General features: G+C 35.7%; 1 protein-coding gene across 1 annotated transcript in view; it reads right to left on the reverse strand.

Moving 5' to 3' along the window:
* The window catches only part of atp10a (ATPase phospholipid transporting 10A), a 192,738-nt gene that overhangs the window by 20,296 nt on the left and 152,356 nt on the right, over positions 1-20,086 (reverse strand). The window contains exon 16 of the mRNA XM_061977588.2: positions 17-142. Within this exon, the coding sequence (XP_061833572.2) occupies positions 17-142 (126 nt within the window). The remainder of the gene's footprint in view (positions 1-16; positions 143-20,086) is intronic.

A 20,086-nucleotide genomic window follows, 5' to 3' on the forward strand; every position in this document is an offset into this window, starting at 1 on the left:
GCCATTGTTGACGTACGGCGTTCTTGTAGAAGAAGTAGAGGATCATGTTGGCCAGACGTGAGTAGCACCAGTGTCCATGCACCAGAAGGAGCTTCTGCAGGTACCGGAAACGTGGGAGAGCAAAGTCACTCGCCATGACCGCCTGTAAAACAACAACACTTTTATTGTTCCTCCTTCACACACTTTCAACGTTCCTCCTTCACACTTTCAACGTTCCTCCTTCACACACTTTCAATGTTCCTCCTTCACACACTTTTATTGTTCCTCCTTCACACACTTTTATTGTTCCTCCTTCACACACTTTCAACGATCCTCCTTCATACACTTTCATTGTTCCTCCTTCACACACTTTCAATGTTCCTCCTCCACACACTTTCAATGTTCCTCCTTCATACACTTTTAATAATCCTCCTTCACACACTTACAATGTTCCTCCTTCATACACTTTCAATGTTCCTCCTTCACACACTTATATTGTTCCTCCTTCACATACTTTCAACGATCCTCCTTCATACACTTTCAATGTTCCTCCTCCACACACTTTCAATGTTCCTCCTTTCAAAGTTCCTCCTTTTATTGCTCCTCATTCACACACTTTTAATGTTCCTCCTTCACACACTTTCAATGTTCTTCCTTCAGACACTTTAATGTTCCTCCTTCACACACTTTTAATGTTCCTCCTTCATACACTTTCAGTGTTCCTCCTTCACACACTTCAATGTTCCTCCTTCACACACTTTCAACGTTCCTCCTTCACACTTTCAACATTCCTCCTTCACACACTTTCAATGTTCCTCCTTCACACACTTTTATTGTTCCTCCTTCACACACTTTTATTGTTCCTCCTTCACACACTTTCAACGATCCTCCTTCATACACTTTCACTGTTCCTCCTTCACACACTTTCAATGTTCCTCCTCCACACACTTTCAATGTTCCTCCTTCATACACTTTTAATAATCCTCCTTCACACACTTACAATGTTCCTCCTTCATACACTTTCAATGTTCCTCCTTCACACACTTATATTGTTCCTCCTTCACATACTTTTATTGTTCCTCCTTCACATACTTTCAACGATCCTCCTTCACATACTTTCAATGTTCCTCCTCCACACACTTTCAATGTTCCTCCTTTCAAAGTTCCTCCTTTTATTGTTCCTCATTCACACACTTTTAATGTTCCTCCTTCACACACTTTCAATGTTCTTCCTTCAGACACTTTAATGTTCCTCCTTCACACACTTTTAATGTTCCTCCTTCATACACTTTCAGTGTTCCTCCTTCACACACTTTACATGTTCCTCCTTCACACACATTTAATATTCCTCCTTCACACACTTTCAATGTTCCTCCTTCATACACTTTTAATAATCCTCCTTCATACACTTACAATGTTCCACCTTCACACATTTTCAATGTTCCTCCTTCATACACTTTTAATGTTCCTCCTTCACACACTTTCAATGTTCCTCCTCCGCACACTTTTAATGTTCCTCCTTCCCTTCATACACTTTCAATGTCCTCTTTCACACACTTGAAATATTCCTCCTTCACACACTTTCAATGTTCCTCCTTCACACACTTTTAATGTTCCTCCTTCACACACTTTTAATGTTCCTCCTTCACACACTTTCAATGTTCCTCCTTCACACACTTTCAATGTTCCTCTTTCACACACTTTCAATGTTCTTCCTTCACAAACTTTCAATGTTCCTCCTTCACACACTTTTAATGTTCCTCCTTCACACACTTTCAATGTTCCTCATTCACACACTTTCAGTGTTCCTCCTTCATACACTTTTAATGTTCCTCCTTCACACACTTTCAATGTTCCTCCTTCACACACTTTCAATGTTCCTCCTTCACACACTTTTAATGTTCCTCCTTCACACACTTTCAATGTTCCTCATTCACACACTTCACACACTTTCAATGTTCTTCCTTCACACACTTTTAATGTTCCTCCTTCACACACTTTCAATGTTCTTCATTCACACACTTCACACACTTTCAATGTTCCTCCTTCATATACTTTTAATGTTCCTCCTTCACACACTTTTAATGTTCCTCCTTCATACACTTTCAATGTTCCTCCTTCACACACTTTCAATGTTCCTCCTTCAAACACTTTAATATTCCTCCTTCACACACTTTCAATGTTCCTCCTTCACACACTTTAAATGTTCCTCCTTCACACACATTTAATATTCCTCCTTCGAACACTTTTAATGTTCCTCCTTCCCTTCATACACTTTCAATGTTCCTCGTTCTCACACTTTCAATGTTCCTCGTTCACACACTTTTAATGTTCCTCTTCATACACTTTTAATGTTCCTTCTTCACACACTTTTAATGTTCCTCCTTCATACACTTTCAATGTTCCTTCTTCACACACTTTTAATGTTCCTCCTTCATACACTTTCAATGTTCCTTCTTCACACACTTTTAATGTTCCTCCTTCATACACTTTCAATGTTCCTCCTTCACACACTTTCAATGTTCCTCCTTCACACTTTTAATGTTCCTCCTTCACACACTTTTTAATGTCTTCACACACTTAAAACGTTCATCCTTTACACACTTTCAATGTTTCTCCTTCACACACTTTCAATGTTCCTCCTTCACACACTTCTAATGTTCCTCCTTCACACACTTCTAATGTTCCTCCTTCACACACTTTAATGTTCCTCCTTCATACACTTTTAATGTTCCTCCTTCACACACTTGAAATGTTCCTCCTTCACACACTTTCAATGTTCCTCCTTCATTCACGTTCAATGTTCCTTCTTCACACACTTTCAATGTTCCTCCTTCACACACTTTAAATGTTCCTCCTTCACACACTTTCATGTTCCTCCTTCACACACTTGAAATGTTCCTCCTTCACACACATTTAATATTCCTCCTTCACACACTTTCAATGTTCCTCCTCCATACACTTTTAAAGTTCCTCCTTCCCTTCATACACTTTCAATGTCCTCTTTCACACACTTTAAATATTCCTCCTTCACACACTTTCAATGTTCCTCCTTCACACACTTTTAATGTTCCTCCTTCACACACTTATAATGTTCCTCCTTCACACACTTTCAATGTTCCTCCTTCACACACTTTCAATGTTCTTCCTTCACACACTTTCAATGTTCCTCCTTCACACACTTTTAATGTTCCTCCTTCACACACTTTCAATGTTCCTCATTCACACACTTTCAGTGTTCCTCCTTCATACACTTTTAATGTTCCTCCTTCACACACTTTCAATGTTCCTCCTTCACACACTTTTAATGTTCCTCCTTCACACACTTTTAATGTTCCTCCTTCACACACTTTCAATGTTCCTCATTCACACACTTCACACACTTTCAATGTTCTTCCTTCACACACTTTTAATGTTCCTCCTTCACACACTTTCAATGTTCTTCATTCACACACTTCACACACTTTCAATGTTCCTCCTTCATACACTTTAATATTCCTCCTTCACACACTTTCAATGTTCCTCCTTCACACACATTAAATGTTCCTCCTTCACACACATTTAATATTCCTCCTTCGAACACTTTTAATGTTCCTCCTTCCCTTCATACACTTTCAATGTTCCTCGTTCTCACACTTTCAATGTTCCTCGTTCACACACTTTACATGTTCCTCCTTGACACACATTTAATATTCCTCCTTCACACACTTTCAATGTTCCTCCTTCATACACTTTTAATAATCCTCCTTCACACACTTACAATGTTCCACCTTCACACATTTTCAATGTTCCTCCTTCATACACTTTTAATGTTCCTCCTTCACACACTTTCAATGTTCCTCCTCCATACACTTTTAATGTTCCTCCTTCCTTTCATACACTTTCAATGTCCTCTTTCACACACTTGAAATATTCCTCCTTCACACACTTTTAATGTTCCTCCTTCACACACTTTCAATGTTCCTCCTTCACACACTTTCAATGTTCCTCTTTCACACACTTTCAATGTTCTTCCTTCACACACTTTCAATGTTCCTCCTTCACACACTTTTAATGTTCCTGCTTCACAAAATTTCAATGTTCCTCATTCACACACTTTCAGTGTTCCTCCTTCATACACTTTTAATGTTCCTCCTTCACACACTTTCAATGTTCCTCCTTCACACACATTTAATGTTCCTCCTTCACACACTTTTAATGTTCCTCCTTCACACACTTTCAATGTTCCTCATTCACACACTTCACACACTTTCAATGTTCTTCCTTCACACACTTTTAATGTTCCTCCTTCACACACTTTCAATGTTCTTCATTCACACACTTCACACACTTTCAATGTTCCTCCTTCATACACTTTTAATGTTCCTCCTTCACACACTTTTAATGTTCCTCTTTCATACACATTCAATGTTCCTCCTTCACACACTTTCAATGTTCCTCCTTCAAACACTTTAATATTCCTCCTTCACACACTTTCAATGTTCCTCCTTCACACACTTTAAATGTTCCTCCTTCACACACATTTAATATTCCTCCTTCGAACACTTTTAATGTTCCTCCTTCCCTTCATACACTTTCAATGTCCCTCGTTCTCACACTTTCAATGTTCCTCGTTCACACACTTTTAATGTTCCTCTTCATACACTTTTAATGTTCCTTCTTCACACACTTTTAATGTTCCTCCTTCATACACTTTCAATGTTCCTTCTTCACACACTTTTAATGTTCCTCCTTCATACACTTTCAATGTTCCTCCTTCACACACTTTCAATGTTCCTCCTTCACACTTTTAATGTTCCTCCTTCACACACTTTCAATGTTCCTCATTCACACACTTCACACACTTTCAATGTTCTTCCTTCACACACTTTTAATGTTCCTCCTTCACACACTTTCAATGTTCTTCATTCACACACTTCACACACTTTCAATGTTCCTCCTTCATATACTTTTAATGTTCCTCCTTCACACACTTTTAATGTTCCTCCTTCATACACTTTCAATGTTCCTCCTTCACACACTTTCAATGTTCCTCCTTCAAACACTTTAATATTCCTCCTTCACACACTTTCAATGTTCCTCCTTCACACACTTTAAATGTTCCTCCTTCACACACATTTAATATTCCTCCTTCGAACACTTTTAATGTTCCTCCTTCCCTTCATACACTTTCAATGTTCCTCGTTCTCACACTTTCAATGTTCCTCGTTCACACACTTTTAATGTTCCTCTTCATACACTTTTAATGTTCCTTCTTCACACACTTTTAATGTTCCTCCTTCATACACTTTCAATGTTCCTTCTTCACACACTTTTAATGTTCCTCCTTCATACACTTTCAATGTTCCTTCTTCACACACTTTTAATGTTCCTCCTTCATACACTTTCAATGTTCCTCCTTCACACACTTTCAATGTTCCTCCTTCACACTTTTAATGTTCCTCCTTCACACACTTTTTAATGTCTTCACACACTTAAAACGTTCATCCTTTACACACTTTCAATGTTTCTCCTTCACACACTTTCAATGTTCCTCCTTCACACACTTCTAATGTTCCTCCTTCACACACTTCTAATGTTCCTCCTTCACACACTTTAATGTTCCTCCTTCATACACTTTTAATGTTCCTCCTTCACACACTTGAAATGTTCCTCCTTCACACACTTTCAATGTTCCTCCTTCATTCACGTTCAATGTTCCTTCTTCACACACTTTCAATGTTCCTCCTTCACACACTTTAAATGTTCCTCCTTCACACACTTTCATGTTCCTCCTTCACACACTTGAAATGTTCCTCCTTCACACACATTTAATATTCCTCCTTCACACACTTTCAATGTTCCTCCTCCATACACTTTTAAAGTTCCTCCTTCCCTTCATACACTTTCAATGTCCTCTTTCACACACTTTAAATATTCCTCCTTCACACACTTTCAATGTTCCTCCTTCACACACTTTTAATGTTCCTCCTTCACACACTTATAATGTTCCTCCTTCACACACTTTCAATGTTCCTCCTTCACACACTTTCAATGTTCTTCCTTCACACACTTTCAATGTTCCTCCTTCACACACTTTTAATGTTCCTCCTTCACACACTTTCAATGTTCCTCATTCACACACTTTCAGTGTTCCTCCTTCATACACTTTTAATGTTCCTCCTTCACACACTTTCAATGTTCCTCCTTCACACACTTTTAATGTTCCTCCTTCACACACTTTTAATGTTCCTCCTTCACACACTTTCAATGTTCCTCATTCACACACTTCACACACTTTCAATGTTCTTCCTTCACACACTTTTAATGTTCCTCCTTCACACACTTTCAATGTTCTTCATTCACACACTTCACACACTTTCAATGTTCCTCCTTCATACACTTTAATATTCCTCCTTCACACACTTTCAATGTTCCTCCTTCACACACATTAAATGTTCCTCCTTCACACACATTTAATATTCCTCCTTCGAACACTTTTAATGTTCCTCCTTCCCTTCATACACTTTCAATGTTCCTCGTTCTCACACTTTCAATGTTCCTCGTTCACACACTTTACATGTTCCTCCTTGACACACATTTAATATTCCTCCTTCACACACTTTCAATGTTCCTCCTTCATACACTTTTAATAATCCTCCTTCACACACTTACAATGTTCCACCTTCACACATTTTCAATGTTCCTCCTTCATACACTTTTAATGTTCCTCCTTCACACACTTTCAATGTTCCTCCTCCATACACTTTTAATGTTCCTCCTTCCTTTCATACACTTTCAATGTCCTCTTTCACACACTTGAAATATTCCTCCTTCACACACTTTTAATGTTCCTCCTTCACACACTTTCAATGTTCCTCCTTCACACACTTTCAATGTTCCTCTTTCACACACTTTCAATGTTCTTCCTTCACACACTTTCAATGTTCCTCCTTCACACACTTTTAATGTTCCTGCTTCACAAAATTTCAATGTTCCTCATTCACACACTTTCAGTGTTCCTCCTTCATACACTTTTAATGTTCCTCCTTCACACACTTTCAATGTTCCTCCTTCACACACATTTAATGTTCCTCCTTCACACACTTTTAATGTTCCTCCTTCACACACTTTCAATGTTCCTCATTCACACACTTCACACACTTTCAATGTTCTTCCTTCACACACTTTTAATGTTCCTCCTTCACACACTTTCAATGTTCTTCATTCACACACTTCACACACTTTCAATGTTCCTCCTTCATACACTTTTAATGTTCCTCCTTCACACACTTTTAATGTTCCTCTTTCATACACATTCAATGTTCCTCCTTCACACACTTTCAATGTTCCTCCTTCAAACACTTTAATATTCCTCCTTCACACACTTTCAATGTTCCTCCTTCACACACTTTAAATGTTCCTCCTTCACACACATTTAATATTCCTCCTTCGAACACTTTTAATGTTCCTCCTTCCCTTCATACACTTTCAATGTCCCTCGTTCTCACACTTTCAATGTTCCTCGTTCACACACTTTTAATGTTCCTCTTCATACACTTTTAATGTTCCTTCTTCACACACTTTTAATGTTCCTCCTTCATACACTTTCAATGTTCCTTCTTCACACACTTTTAATGTTCCTCCTTCATACACTTTCAATGTTCCTCCTTCACACACTTTCAATGTTCCTCCTTCACACTTTTAATGTTCCTCCTTCACACACTTTTTAATGTCTTCGCACACTTTAAATGTTCCTCCTTTACACACTTTCAATGTTTCTCCTTCACACACTTTCAATGGTCCTCCTTCACACACTTCTAATGTTCCTCCTTCACACACTTCTAATGTTCCTCCTTCACACACTTTAATGTTCCTCCTTCAAACACTTTTAATGTTCCTCCTTCACACACTTGAAATGTTCCTCCTTCACACACTTTCAATGTTCCTCCTTCATTCACGTTCAATGTTCCTTCTTCACACACTTTCAATGTTCCTCCTTCACACACTTTCAATGTTCCTCCTTCACACACTTTCAATGTTCCTCCTTCACACACTTTCATGTTCCTCCTTCACACACATTTAATATTCCTCCTTCACACACTTTCAATGTTCCTCCTCCATACACTTTTAAAGTTCCTCCTTCCCTTCATACACTTTCAATGTCCTCTTTCACACACTTTAAATATTCCTCCTTCACACACTTTCAATGTTCCTCCTTCACACACTTTTAATGTTCCTCCTTCACACACTTTTAATGTTCCTCCTTCACACACTTTCAATGTTCCTCCTTCACACACTTTCAATGTTCCTCTTTCACACACTTTCAATGTTCTTCCTTCACACACTTTCTATGTTCCTCCTTCACACACTTTTAATGTTCCTCCTTCACACACTTTCAATGTTCCTCATTCACACACTTTCAGTGTTCCTCCTTCATACACTTTTAATGTTCCTCCTTCACACACTTTCAATGTTCCTCCTTCACACACTTTTAATGTTCCTCCTTCACACACTTTTAATGTTCCTCCTTCACACACTTTCAATGTTCCTCATTCACACACTTCACACACTTTCAATGTTCTTCCTTCACACACTTTTAATGTTTCTCCTTCACACACTTTCAATGTTCTTCATTCACACACTTCACACACTTTCAATGTTCCTCCTTCATACACTTTAATATTCCTCCTTCACACACTTTCAATGTTCCTCCTTCACACACATTAAATGTTCCTCCTTCACACACATTTAATATTCCTCCTTCCCTTCATACACTTTCAATGTTCCTCGTTCTCACACGTTCAATGTTCCTCGTTCACACACTTTTAATGTTCCTCTTCATACACTTTTAATGTTCCTTCTTCACACACTTTTAATGTTCCTCCTTCATACACTTTCAATGTTCCTCCTTCACACACTTTCAATGTTCCTCCTTCACACACTTTTAATGTTCCGCCTTCACACACTTTTTAATGTTCCTCCTTCACACACTTTCAATGTTCCTCCTTCACACACTTTTAATGTTCCTCCTTCACACACTTTTAATGTTCCTCCTTCACACACTTTAAATGTTCTTCCTTCACACACTTTCAATGTTCCTCCTTCACACACTTTTAATGTTCCTCCTTCACACACTTTCAATAATCCTCCTCCATACACTTTTAATGTTCCTCCTTCCCTTCATACACTTTCAATGTCCTCTTTCACACACTTTCAATGTTCCTCTTTCATACATTTGTAATGTTCCTCCTTCACACACTTTTAATGTTCCTCCTTCACACACTTTTAATGTTCCTCCTTCACACACTTTCAATGTTCTTCCTTCAGACACTTTAATGTTCCTCCTTCACACACTTTTAATGTTCCTCCTTCACACACATTTAATATTCCTCCTTCACACACTTTCAATGTTCCTCCTTCATACACTTTTAATAATCCTCGTTCACACACTTACAATGTTCCACCTTCACACATTTTCAATGTTCCTCCTTCATACACTTTTAATGTTCCTCCTTCACACACTTTCAATGTTCCTCCTCCATACACTTTTAATGTTCCTCCATCCCTTCATACACTTTCAATGTCCTCTTTCACACACTTGAAATATTCCTCCTTCACACACTTTCAATGTTCCTCCTTCACACACATTTAATGTTCCTCCTTCACACACTTTTAATGTTCCTCCTTCACACACTTTCAATGTTCCTCCTTCACACACTTTAAATGTTCCTCTTTCACACACTTTCAATGTTCTTCCTTCACACACTTTCAATGTTCCTCCTTCACACACCTTCAGTGTTCCTCCTTCATACACTTTTAATGTTCCTCCTTCACACACTTTCAATGTTCCTCCTTCACACATTTTTAATGTTCACATTTTTAATGTTCCTCCTTCACACACTTTTAATGTTCCTCCTTCACACACTTTCAATGTTCCTCATTCACACACTTCACACACTTTCAATGTTCTTCCTTCACACACTTTTAATGTTCCTCCTTCACACACTTTCAATGTTCTTCATTCACACACTTCACACACTTTCAATGTTCCTCCTTCATACACTTTTAATGTTCCTCCTTCACACACTTTTAATGTTCCTCCTTCATACACTTTCAATGTTCCTCCTTCATACACTTTCAATGTTCCTCCTTCACACACTTTCAATGTTCCTCCTTCACACACTTTCAATATTCCTCCTTCACACACTTTCAATGTTCCTCCTTCACACACATTTAATATTCCTCCTTCGAACACTTTTAATGTTCCTCCTTCCATTCATACACTTTCAATGTTCCTCGTTCTCACACTTTCAATGTTCCTCGTTCACACACTTTTAATGTTCCTCTTCATACACTTTTAATGTTCCTTCTTCACACACTTTTAATGTTCCTCCTTCACACACTTTTAATGAGCCTCCTTCACACACTTTTAATGTTCCTCCTTCATACACTTTCAATGTTCCTCCTTCATACACTTTCAATGTTCCTCCTTCACACTTTTAATGTTCCTCCTTCACACACTTTTTAATGTCTTCACACACTTTAAATGTCCCTCCTTTACACACTTTCAATGTTTCTCCTTCACACACTTTCAATGTTCCTCCTTCACACACTTCTAATGTTCCTCCTTCCCACACTTCTAATGTTCCTCCTTCACACACTTTAATGTTCCTCCTTCATACACTTTTAATGTTCCTCCTTCACACACTTTCATTGTTCCTCCTTCATTCACGTTCAATGTTCCTTCTTCACACACTTTCAATGTTCCTCCTTCACACACTTTCAATGTTCCTTCTTTACACACGTTCAATGTTCCTCCTTCACACACTTTCAATGTTCCTCCTTCACACTCTTTCAATGTTCTTCCTTCATACACTTTCAATGTTCCTCCTTCATACACTTTCAATAATCCTCCTTCACACACTTTCAATGTTCCTCCTTCACACACGTTTAATGTTCCTCCTGCACACACTTTCAATGTTCCTCCTCCATACACTTTTAATGTTCCTCTTTCACTTCATTCACTTTCAATGTTCCTCATTCATACATTTGTAATGTTCCTCCTTCACACACTTTTAATGTTCCTCCTTCACACACTTTCAATGTTCCTCCTTAACACACTTTAATGTTCCTCCTTCAGACACTTTCAATGTTCCTCCTTCACACACTTTAAATGTTCCTCCTTCAAACACATTTAATATTCCTCCTTCACACACTTTTAATGTTCCTCCTTCCCTTCATACACTTTCAATGTCCTCTTTCACACACTTTCAATGTTCCTCCTTCACACACTTTTTAATGTTCCTCCTTCACACATGTTCAATGTTCCTCCTTCATACACTTTCAATGTTCCTCCTTCACACACTTTTTCATGTTCCTCCTTCACACACTTTAAATGTTCCTCCTGTACACACTTTCAATGTTCCTCCTTCACACACGTTCAATGTTCCTCCTTCATACACTTTCAATTTTCTTCCTTCATACACTTTCAATTTTCCTCCTTCACACACTTTCAATGTTCCTCCTTCACACACTTTTAATGTTCGTCCTGCACACACTTTCAATGTTCCTCCTCCATACACTTTTAATGTTCCTCCTTCACTTCATTCACTTTCAATGTTCCTCATTCATACATTTGTAATGTTCCTCCTTCACACCTTTTCAATGTTCCTCCTTAACACACTTTATTGTTCCTCCTTCACACACATTTAATATTCCTCCTTCACACACTTTTAATGTTCCTCCTTCCCTTTGTACACTTTCAATGTTCGTCGTTCACACACTTTCAATGTTCCTCCTTCACACACTTTCAATGTTCCTTATCCATACACTTTTAATGTTCCTCCTTCCCTTCATACACTTTCAATGTCCTCCTTCACACACTTTTAATGTTCCTCCTTCACACACTTTCAATGTTCCTCCTTCACACACTTTTAATGTTCCTCCTTCACACACTTTTAATGTTCCTCCTTCACACACTTTCAATGTTCCTCATTCACACACTTCACACACTTTCAATGTTCTTCCTTCACACACTTTCAATGTTCCTCTTTCATACACTTTTAATGTTCCTCCTTCACACACTTTCAATGTTCCTCCTCCATACACTTTTAATGTGCCTCCTTCCCTTCATACACTTTCAATGTCCTCATTCACACACTTTAAATGTTCCTCCTTCACACACTTTCAGTGTTCCTCCTTCACAAACTTTCAATGTTCCTCCTTCACACACCTTCAATGTTCCTCCTTCACACACGTTCAATGCTCCTCCTTCACACACTTTCAATGTTCCTCCTTCACACACGTTCAATGTTCCTCCTTCACACACTTTCAATGTTCCTCCTTCATACACTTTCAATGTTCCTCCTTCACACACTTTCAATATTCCTCCTTCACACACTTTTTAATGTTCCTCCTTCACACACTTTAAATGTTCCTCCTTCACACACTTTCAATGTTCCTCCTTCACACACTTTCAATGTTCCTCCTTAACACACTTTTAATGTTCCTCCCTCACACACTATCAATGTTGCTCCTCCATACACTTTTAATGTTCCTCCTTCACACACTTTCAATGTTCCGCCTTCATACATTTGTAATGTTCCCCCTTCACACACTTTTAATGTTCCTCCTTCACACACTTTCAATGTTCCTCCTTCACACACTTTAATGTTCCTCCTTCACACACTTTAAATGTTCTTCCTTCACACACATTTAATATTCCTCCTTCACACACTTTCAATGTTCCTCTTTCATACACTTTTAATAATTCTCCTTCACACACTTACAATATTCCACCTTCACACACTTTCAATGTTCCTCCTTCATACACTTTTAATGTTCCTCCTTCACACACTTTCAATGTTCCTCCTTCCCTTCATTCACTTTCAATGTCCTCTTTCACACACTTTCAATGTTCCTCCTTCACACACTTTCAATGTTCCTCCTTCACACATTTGTAATGTTCCTCCTTCACAAACTTTTAATGTTCCTCCTTCACACACTTTCAATGTTCCTCCTTCACACACTTTCAATGTTCCTCCTTCACACACTTTTAATGTTCCTCCTTCACACACTTTCAATGTTCCTCCTTCACACACTTTTAATGTTCCTCCTTCATACACTTTCAATGTTCCTCCTTTACACACTTTCAATTTTCCTCCTTCATACACTTTTAATGTTCCTCAGGAACATTGAAACATTGAACGTGTGTGAAACACTTTCAATGTTCCTCCTTCATACACTTTTAATGTTCCTCCTTCCCTTCATACACTTTCAATGTCCTCTTTCACACACTTTCAATGTTATAAATGATAAATGGGTTGTACTTGTATAGCGCTTTTCTACCTTCAAGGTACTCAAAGCGCTTTGACACTACTTCCACATTTACCCATTCACACACACATTCACACACTGATGGAGGGAGCTGCCATGCAAGGCGCTAACCAGCACCCATCAGGAGCAAGGGTGAAGTGTCTTGCTCAGGACACAACGGACATGACGAGGTTGGTACTAGGTGGGGATTGAACCAGGGACCCTCGGGTCGCACACGGCCATTCTTCCACTGCGCCACGCCGTCCGTTCCTCCTTCACACACTTTCAATGTTCCTCCTTCACACACTTTTCATACACTTTCAATGTTCTTCCTTCACACACTTTCAATGTTCCTCCTTCACACACTTTTAATATTCCTCCTTCACACACTTTCAATGTTCTTCCTTCACACACTTTCAATGTTCCTCCTTCACACACTTTAAATGTTCCTCCTTCACACTCTTTAAATGTTCCTCCTTCACACACTTTTAATGTTCCTCCTTCACACACTTGAAATGTTCCTCCTTCACACACTTGAAATGTTCCTCCTTCACACACATTTAATATTCCTCCTTCACAAACTTTCAATGTTCCTCCTCCATACACTTTTAATAATCCTCCTTCACACACTTACAATGTTCCACCTTCACACACTTTCAATGTTCCTCCTTGACACACTTTCAATGTTCCTCCTTCATACATTTGTAATGTTCCTCCTTCACAAACTTTTAATGTTCCTCCTTCACAGACTTTCAATGTTCCTCCTTCACACACTTTCAATGTTCCTCCTTCACACACTTTTAATGTTCCTCCTTCACACACTTTCAATGTTCCTCCTTCACACACTTTCAATGTTCCTCCTTCACACACTTTTAATGTTCCTCCTTCATACACTTTCAATGTTCCTCCTTTACACACTTTCAATTTTCCTCCTTCATACACTTTTAATGTTCCTCAGGAACATTGAAACATTGAACATTGAGGAGGAACATTGAACGTGTGTGAAACACTTTCAATGTTCCTCCTTCATACACTTTTAATGTTCCTCCTTCCCTTCATACACTTTCAATGTCCTCTTTCACACACTTTCAATGTTCCTCCTTCACACACTTTCAATGTTCCTCCTTCACACACTTTTCATACACTTTCAATGTTCCTCCTTCACACACTTTCAATGTTCCTCCTTCACACACTTTTAATATTCCTCCTTCACACACTTTCAATGTTCTTCCTTCACACACTTTCCATGTTCCTCCTTCACACACTTTAAATGTTCCTCCTTCACACTCTTTAAATGTTCCTCCTTCACACACTTTAAATGTTCCTCCTTCACACACTTTTAATGTTCCTCCTTCACACACTTTCATGTTCCTCCTTCACACACTTGAAATGTTCCTCCTTCACACACATTTAATTTTCCTCCTTCACAAACTTTCAATGTTCCTCCTCCATACACTTTTAATAATCCTCATTCACACACTTACAATGTTCCACCTTCACACACTTTCAATGTTCCTCCTTCACACACTTTTAATGTTCCTCCTTCATACACTTTCAATGTTCCTCCTTTACACACTTTCAATTTTCCTCCTTCATACACTTTTAATGTTCCTCAGGAACATTGAAACATTGAACATTGAGGAGGAACATTGAACGTGTGTGAAACACTTTCAATGTTCCTCCTTCATACACTTTTAATGTTCCTCCTTCCCTTCATACACTTTCAATGTCCTCTTTCACACACTTTCAATGTTCCTCCTTCACACACTTTCAATGTTCCTCCTTCACACACTTTTCATACACTTTCAATGTTCCTCCTTCACACACTTTCAATGTTCCTCCTTCACACACTTTTAATATTCCTCCTTCACACACTTTCAATGTTCTTCCTTCACACACTTTCAATGTTCCTCCTTCACACACTTTAAATGTTCCTCCTTCACACTCTTTAAATGTTCCTCCTTCACACACTTTAAATGTTCCTCCTTCACACACTTTTAATGTTCCTCCTTCACACACTTTCATGTTCCTCCTTCACACACTTGAAATGTTCCTCCTTCACACACATTTAATTTTCCTCCTTCACAAACTTTCAATGTTCCTCCTCTATACACTTTTAATAATCCTCCTTCACACACTTACAATGTTCCACCTTCACACACTTTCAATGTTCCTCCTTGACACACTTTCAATGTTCCTCCTTCATACATTTGTAATGTTCCTCCTTCACAAACTTTTAATGTTCCTCCTTCACACACTTTCAATGTTCCTCCTTCACACACTTTCAATGTTCCTCCTTCACACACTTTTAATGTTCCTCCTTCACACACTTTCAATGTTCCTCCTTCACACACTTTCAATGTTCCTCCTTCACACACTTTTAATGTTCCTCCTTCATACACTTTCAATGTTCCTCCTTTACACACTTTCAATTTTCCTCCTTCATACACTTTTAATGTTCCTCAGGAACATTGAAACATTGAACATTGAGGAGGAACATTGAACGTGTGTGAAACACTTTCAATGTTCCTCCTTCATACACTTTTAATGTTCCTCCTTCCCTTCATACACTTTCAATGTCCTCTTTCACACACTTTCAATGTTCCTCCTTCACACACTTTCAATGTTCCTCCTTCACACACTTTTCATACACTTTCAATGTTCCTCCTTCACACACTTTTAATATTCCTCCTTCACACACTTTCAATGTTCTTCCTTCACACACTTTCAATGTTCCTCCTTCACACACTTTAAATGTTCCTCCTTCACACACTTTAAATGTTCCTCCTTCACACACTTTTAATGTTCCTCCTTCACACACTTTCATGTTCCTCCTTCACACACTTGAAATGTTCCTCCTTCACACACATTTAATTTTCCTCCTTCACAAACTTTCAATGTTCCTCCTCCATACACTTTTAATAATCCTCATTCACACACTTACAATGTTCCACCTTCACACACTTGAAATGTTCCTCCTTCACACACTTTCAATGTTCCTCCTTCACACACTTTCAATGTTCCTCCTCCATACACTTTTAATGTTTGTCCTTCCCTTTATACACTTTCAATGTCCTCTTTCACACACTTGAAATGTTCCTCCTTCACACACTTTCAATGTTCCTCCTTCATACATTTGTAATGTTCCTCCTTCACACACTTTTAATGTTCCTCCTTCACACATTTTCAATGTTCCTCCTCCATACACTTTTAATGTTCCTCCTTCCCTTTATACACTTTCAATGTTCCTCCTTCACACGCTGACACGACACTTAATTATAGAACGACCGCTACGCTCCGCTCTTCCTAATGAACCTTTGGAGGTCACACTCAATAAGCTTTACACTTGGGAATCTCAGTATACATAGTAAAATACATTTTAATGCAAAAAAAACCAACTATTTTTCTTCTTTTTCAAATTGATTATTTCACATAAATATTTTTTCATTAGTTAAGTGTTTAATTTACTATTTAATAGTTAAATATTATAAATACATTATTTTTTTTACTATTTTATTTATTAGTGAAATGTTGAATGTAGTATGTAATTAGATACAGTAAATGTTTGATTTATAATTTATTGAGTTAAATATTTTAAATAAATATTGTGGCGCAGTGGAAGAATGGCCGTGCGCGACCCGAGGGTTCCTGGTTCAATCCCCACCTAGTACCAACCTCGTCATGTCCGTTGTGTCCTGAGCAAGACACTTCACCCTTGCTCCTGATGGGTGCTGGTTAGCGCCTTGCATGGCAGCTCCCTCCATCAGTGTGTGAATGTGTGTGTGAATGGGTAAATGTGGAAGTAGTGTCAAAGCGCTTTGAGTACCTTGAAGGTAGAAAAGCGCTATACAAGTACAACCCATTTATCATTTATATACTTTCATATTATATTATGTCTATATATACAGTATATATTCATATACCGGTACTAATATATAAATACTGTGTACATAAATATATATATATATATATATATATATATATTTAATAAATAAATATATATATATATATATATATATATATATATATATATATATATGTGTTTTCAATATATGTTAAAATAAATATTGTATCTGTACTATTTTTGTATTTATTTTATTCAACACTTAAAAGACATCAGCTTAAAAAAACAGCCTCCAAAAATGATTTTTTTCATTTCATGTTAAAATAGATTAAAAATGTATTATTTGTCTTTATTTTATTTACTATTTAGAGACAGCAGTTTAAAAACAATTATTTCACGTAAAAAACATGTATTTTATTTAAAAACATGTATTTTATTTAAATAAATGTAATTTTACATTGAAAAATAAAAGATTACAATTACATAAATACATGTTGAAAATAGATATCGGTATTTTATTCATGTTTTCTCCTCTAAAATAATTTATTTATTTCATTTTATTGTTATTGTTATTTTCATTTTAATTAAATATTTAATGAAAGCCGTTTAAAATAACTGTATTTCACTTCATGCTAAAAAGACATTGTATTTCTATTTTTGATCTTATTTCATTTAACATGGAAAAACTAAAGGTTAAAATAGCACACATAAAAACATTACATAAATACATGTTATTGATATAGACTTTAGACTTCCTTTTTATTGTCATTCAAATTTGAACTTTACAGCACAGATAAGAACGAAATTTCGTTACATAAGCTATACATATAGGTATTATTATTCATATAATGTCCTCTAAATTAAAGTCATTCTTTTATGCCAAAAATAGATTGTATTTCGATTACTTTTCTCGATTTTACTCAACATTTAAAGACAACCTTTAAAATAACCTTCTTTAAATAATTTCACAACTGCATGCGTTTTTTATTTATTTAACATTTAAAGACAACCGTGTCGAACAATCTCCTAAAATAATTTCATAACTGCATGTTAAAAATAAATAGTAACAGTATTCTTTTTTAACATTTAACATTTAAAGACAACCGTTTAAAATAACCTCCTAAAACAATTTCTTAATTTATTGCTAAAAACTGATTGTATTAATTTTATTATATTTAACATTAAAATGTAATTTTTGAAATTACTTTACTAATAACACAATATTTTGACCACCATTTAAAAACAATAAATTACGTATTTTAAGATATTATTCTAAAAATTACTTATTTCACGCCAAAAAATTATATTTACAACAGTTTAAAGATTTTTTTTGTATCCCCCCCCCCCCCCCCCCGCAATTTAAAGACATTAAAATTTAAAATATATTTGTATACTTTTTAGCAACAATTTTAATATTTCTGTATATTTCTATGGGTTTTCTTCATTTAACATTTAAAATAACCTTCTTAAATAATTTCATAACTGCATGTAAAAATATACATTGTATTTTTTTTATGTATTAAACATTTAAAGACAACCGTGTCGACCAATCTCCTAAAATAATTTCATAACTGCACGTTAAAAATTAATATTTTCTTTTTTTAAATTTAACATTTAAAGACAACCGTTTACCTACTAAAATAATTTCTTAATTTATTGCAAAAAATAGATTGTATTTATTATTTATTTATTTATTTTATTTAACATTAAAATATAATTGTTGAAATTACTTTACTAATAACACATTAATTTTAGCAACCATTTAAAAATAATGTATGACGTATTTTAAGATATTTTTCCAAAAATCACGTATTTCCCCCAAAAAACTATATTTAAATGTATTTAACATTTAAAGACAACCGTGTAGAACAATCTCCTAAAATAAAAAAAATATTTTTAACATAAAATAATATAACTGCATATAATATTTTTTTTATTTTTTCCATGCAGTTATATTATTTTAGGAGATTTGTTCTCCAAAATACAAAAAAGACATTATATATTTTAACATGCAGGTATGAAATAATTTAAGATTATTTTAAATGTTAAATGTTAGGTAAAAATTAAAAACAAGTCATAGAAATAAAAGAAATATAGAAATATTAAAATTGTTGTTAAAAAGTATAAAATTATATTTTTTATTTAAATGTCTTTAAATTGCGCAAAAAAAATCAATAAAAAAAAATCCTTAAACTGTTTTAAATATAGTTTTTTGGGGGTAAATAAGTGGTTTTTGGAATAATATCTTAAAATATGTCGTACATTGTTTTTAAATGGTTGCTAAAATTAAGGTGCTATTAGTAAAGTAATTTCAACAATTATATTTTAATGTTAAATAAAATAAAGAAAAAATTTAAAAATACAATCTATTTTTAGCAATAAAATAAGAAATTATTTTAGGAGGTTATGAAATTATAATTGTTTTATTTAACATTAACTATATAAATAAACATTGATTGATTGATTGAACATTCAAAGAAAATCGATGAAAATAACCTCCTAAAATAATGTCTTAATTTATTGCTAAAAATAGGTTGTATTTCTATTATTTTATTTAACATTCAAATATAATTGTTGAAATTACTTTACTAATAACACATTATTTTAGCAACTATTTAAAAACAATGTATGATGTATTTTAAGATATTATTCCAAAAATCACTTATTTCCCCCCAAAAACTATATTTACAACAGTTTAAAGATTTAAAAAAAAAAAATTCTCTCTTTTTTTTTTTTTTTTAGCAATTTAGAGAAATTTAAATAAAAAATATATTTGTATACTTTTTAACAACAATTTTAATATTTCTATATTTCCTTATATTTCTAAAAAAATAAAACATTTATTTTAACATAAAATAATATCATAACTGCATGTTAAAAATAAATTTTTTATTTTTTCATGCAGTTATGATATTATTTTAGGAGATTGTTCTACACCAGGGGTGCTCATTACGTCGATCGCGAGCT

This window comes from Nerophis lumbriciformis, linkage group LG18, assembly GCF_033978685.3.
Source record: "Nerophis lumbriciformis linkage group LG18, RoL_Nlum_v2.1, whole genome shotgun sequence".
Lineage (NCBI taxonomy): Eukaryota > Metazoa > Chordata > Actinopteri > Syngnathiformes > Syngnathidae > Nerophis > Nerophis lumbriciformis.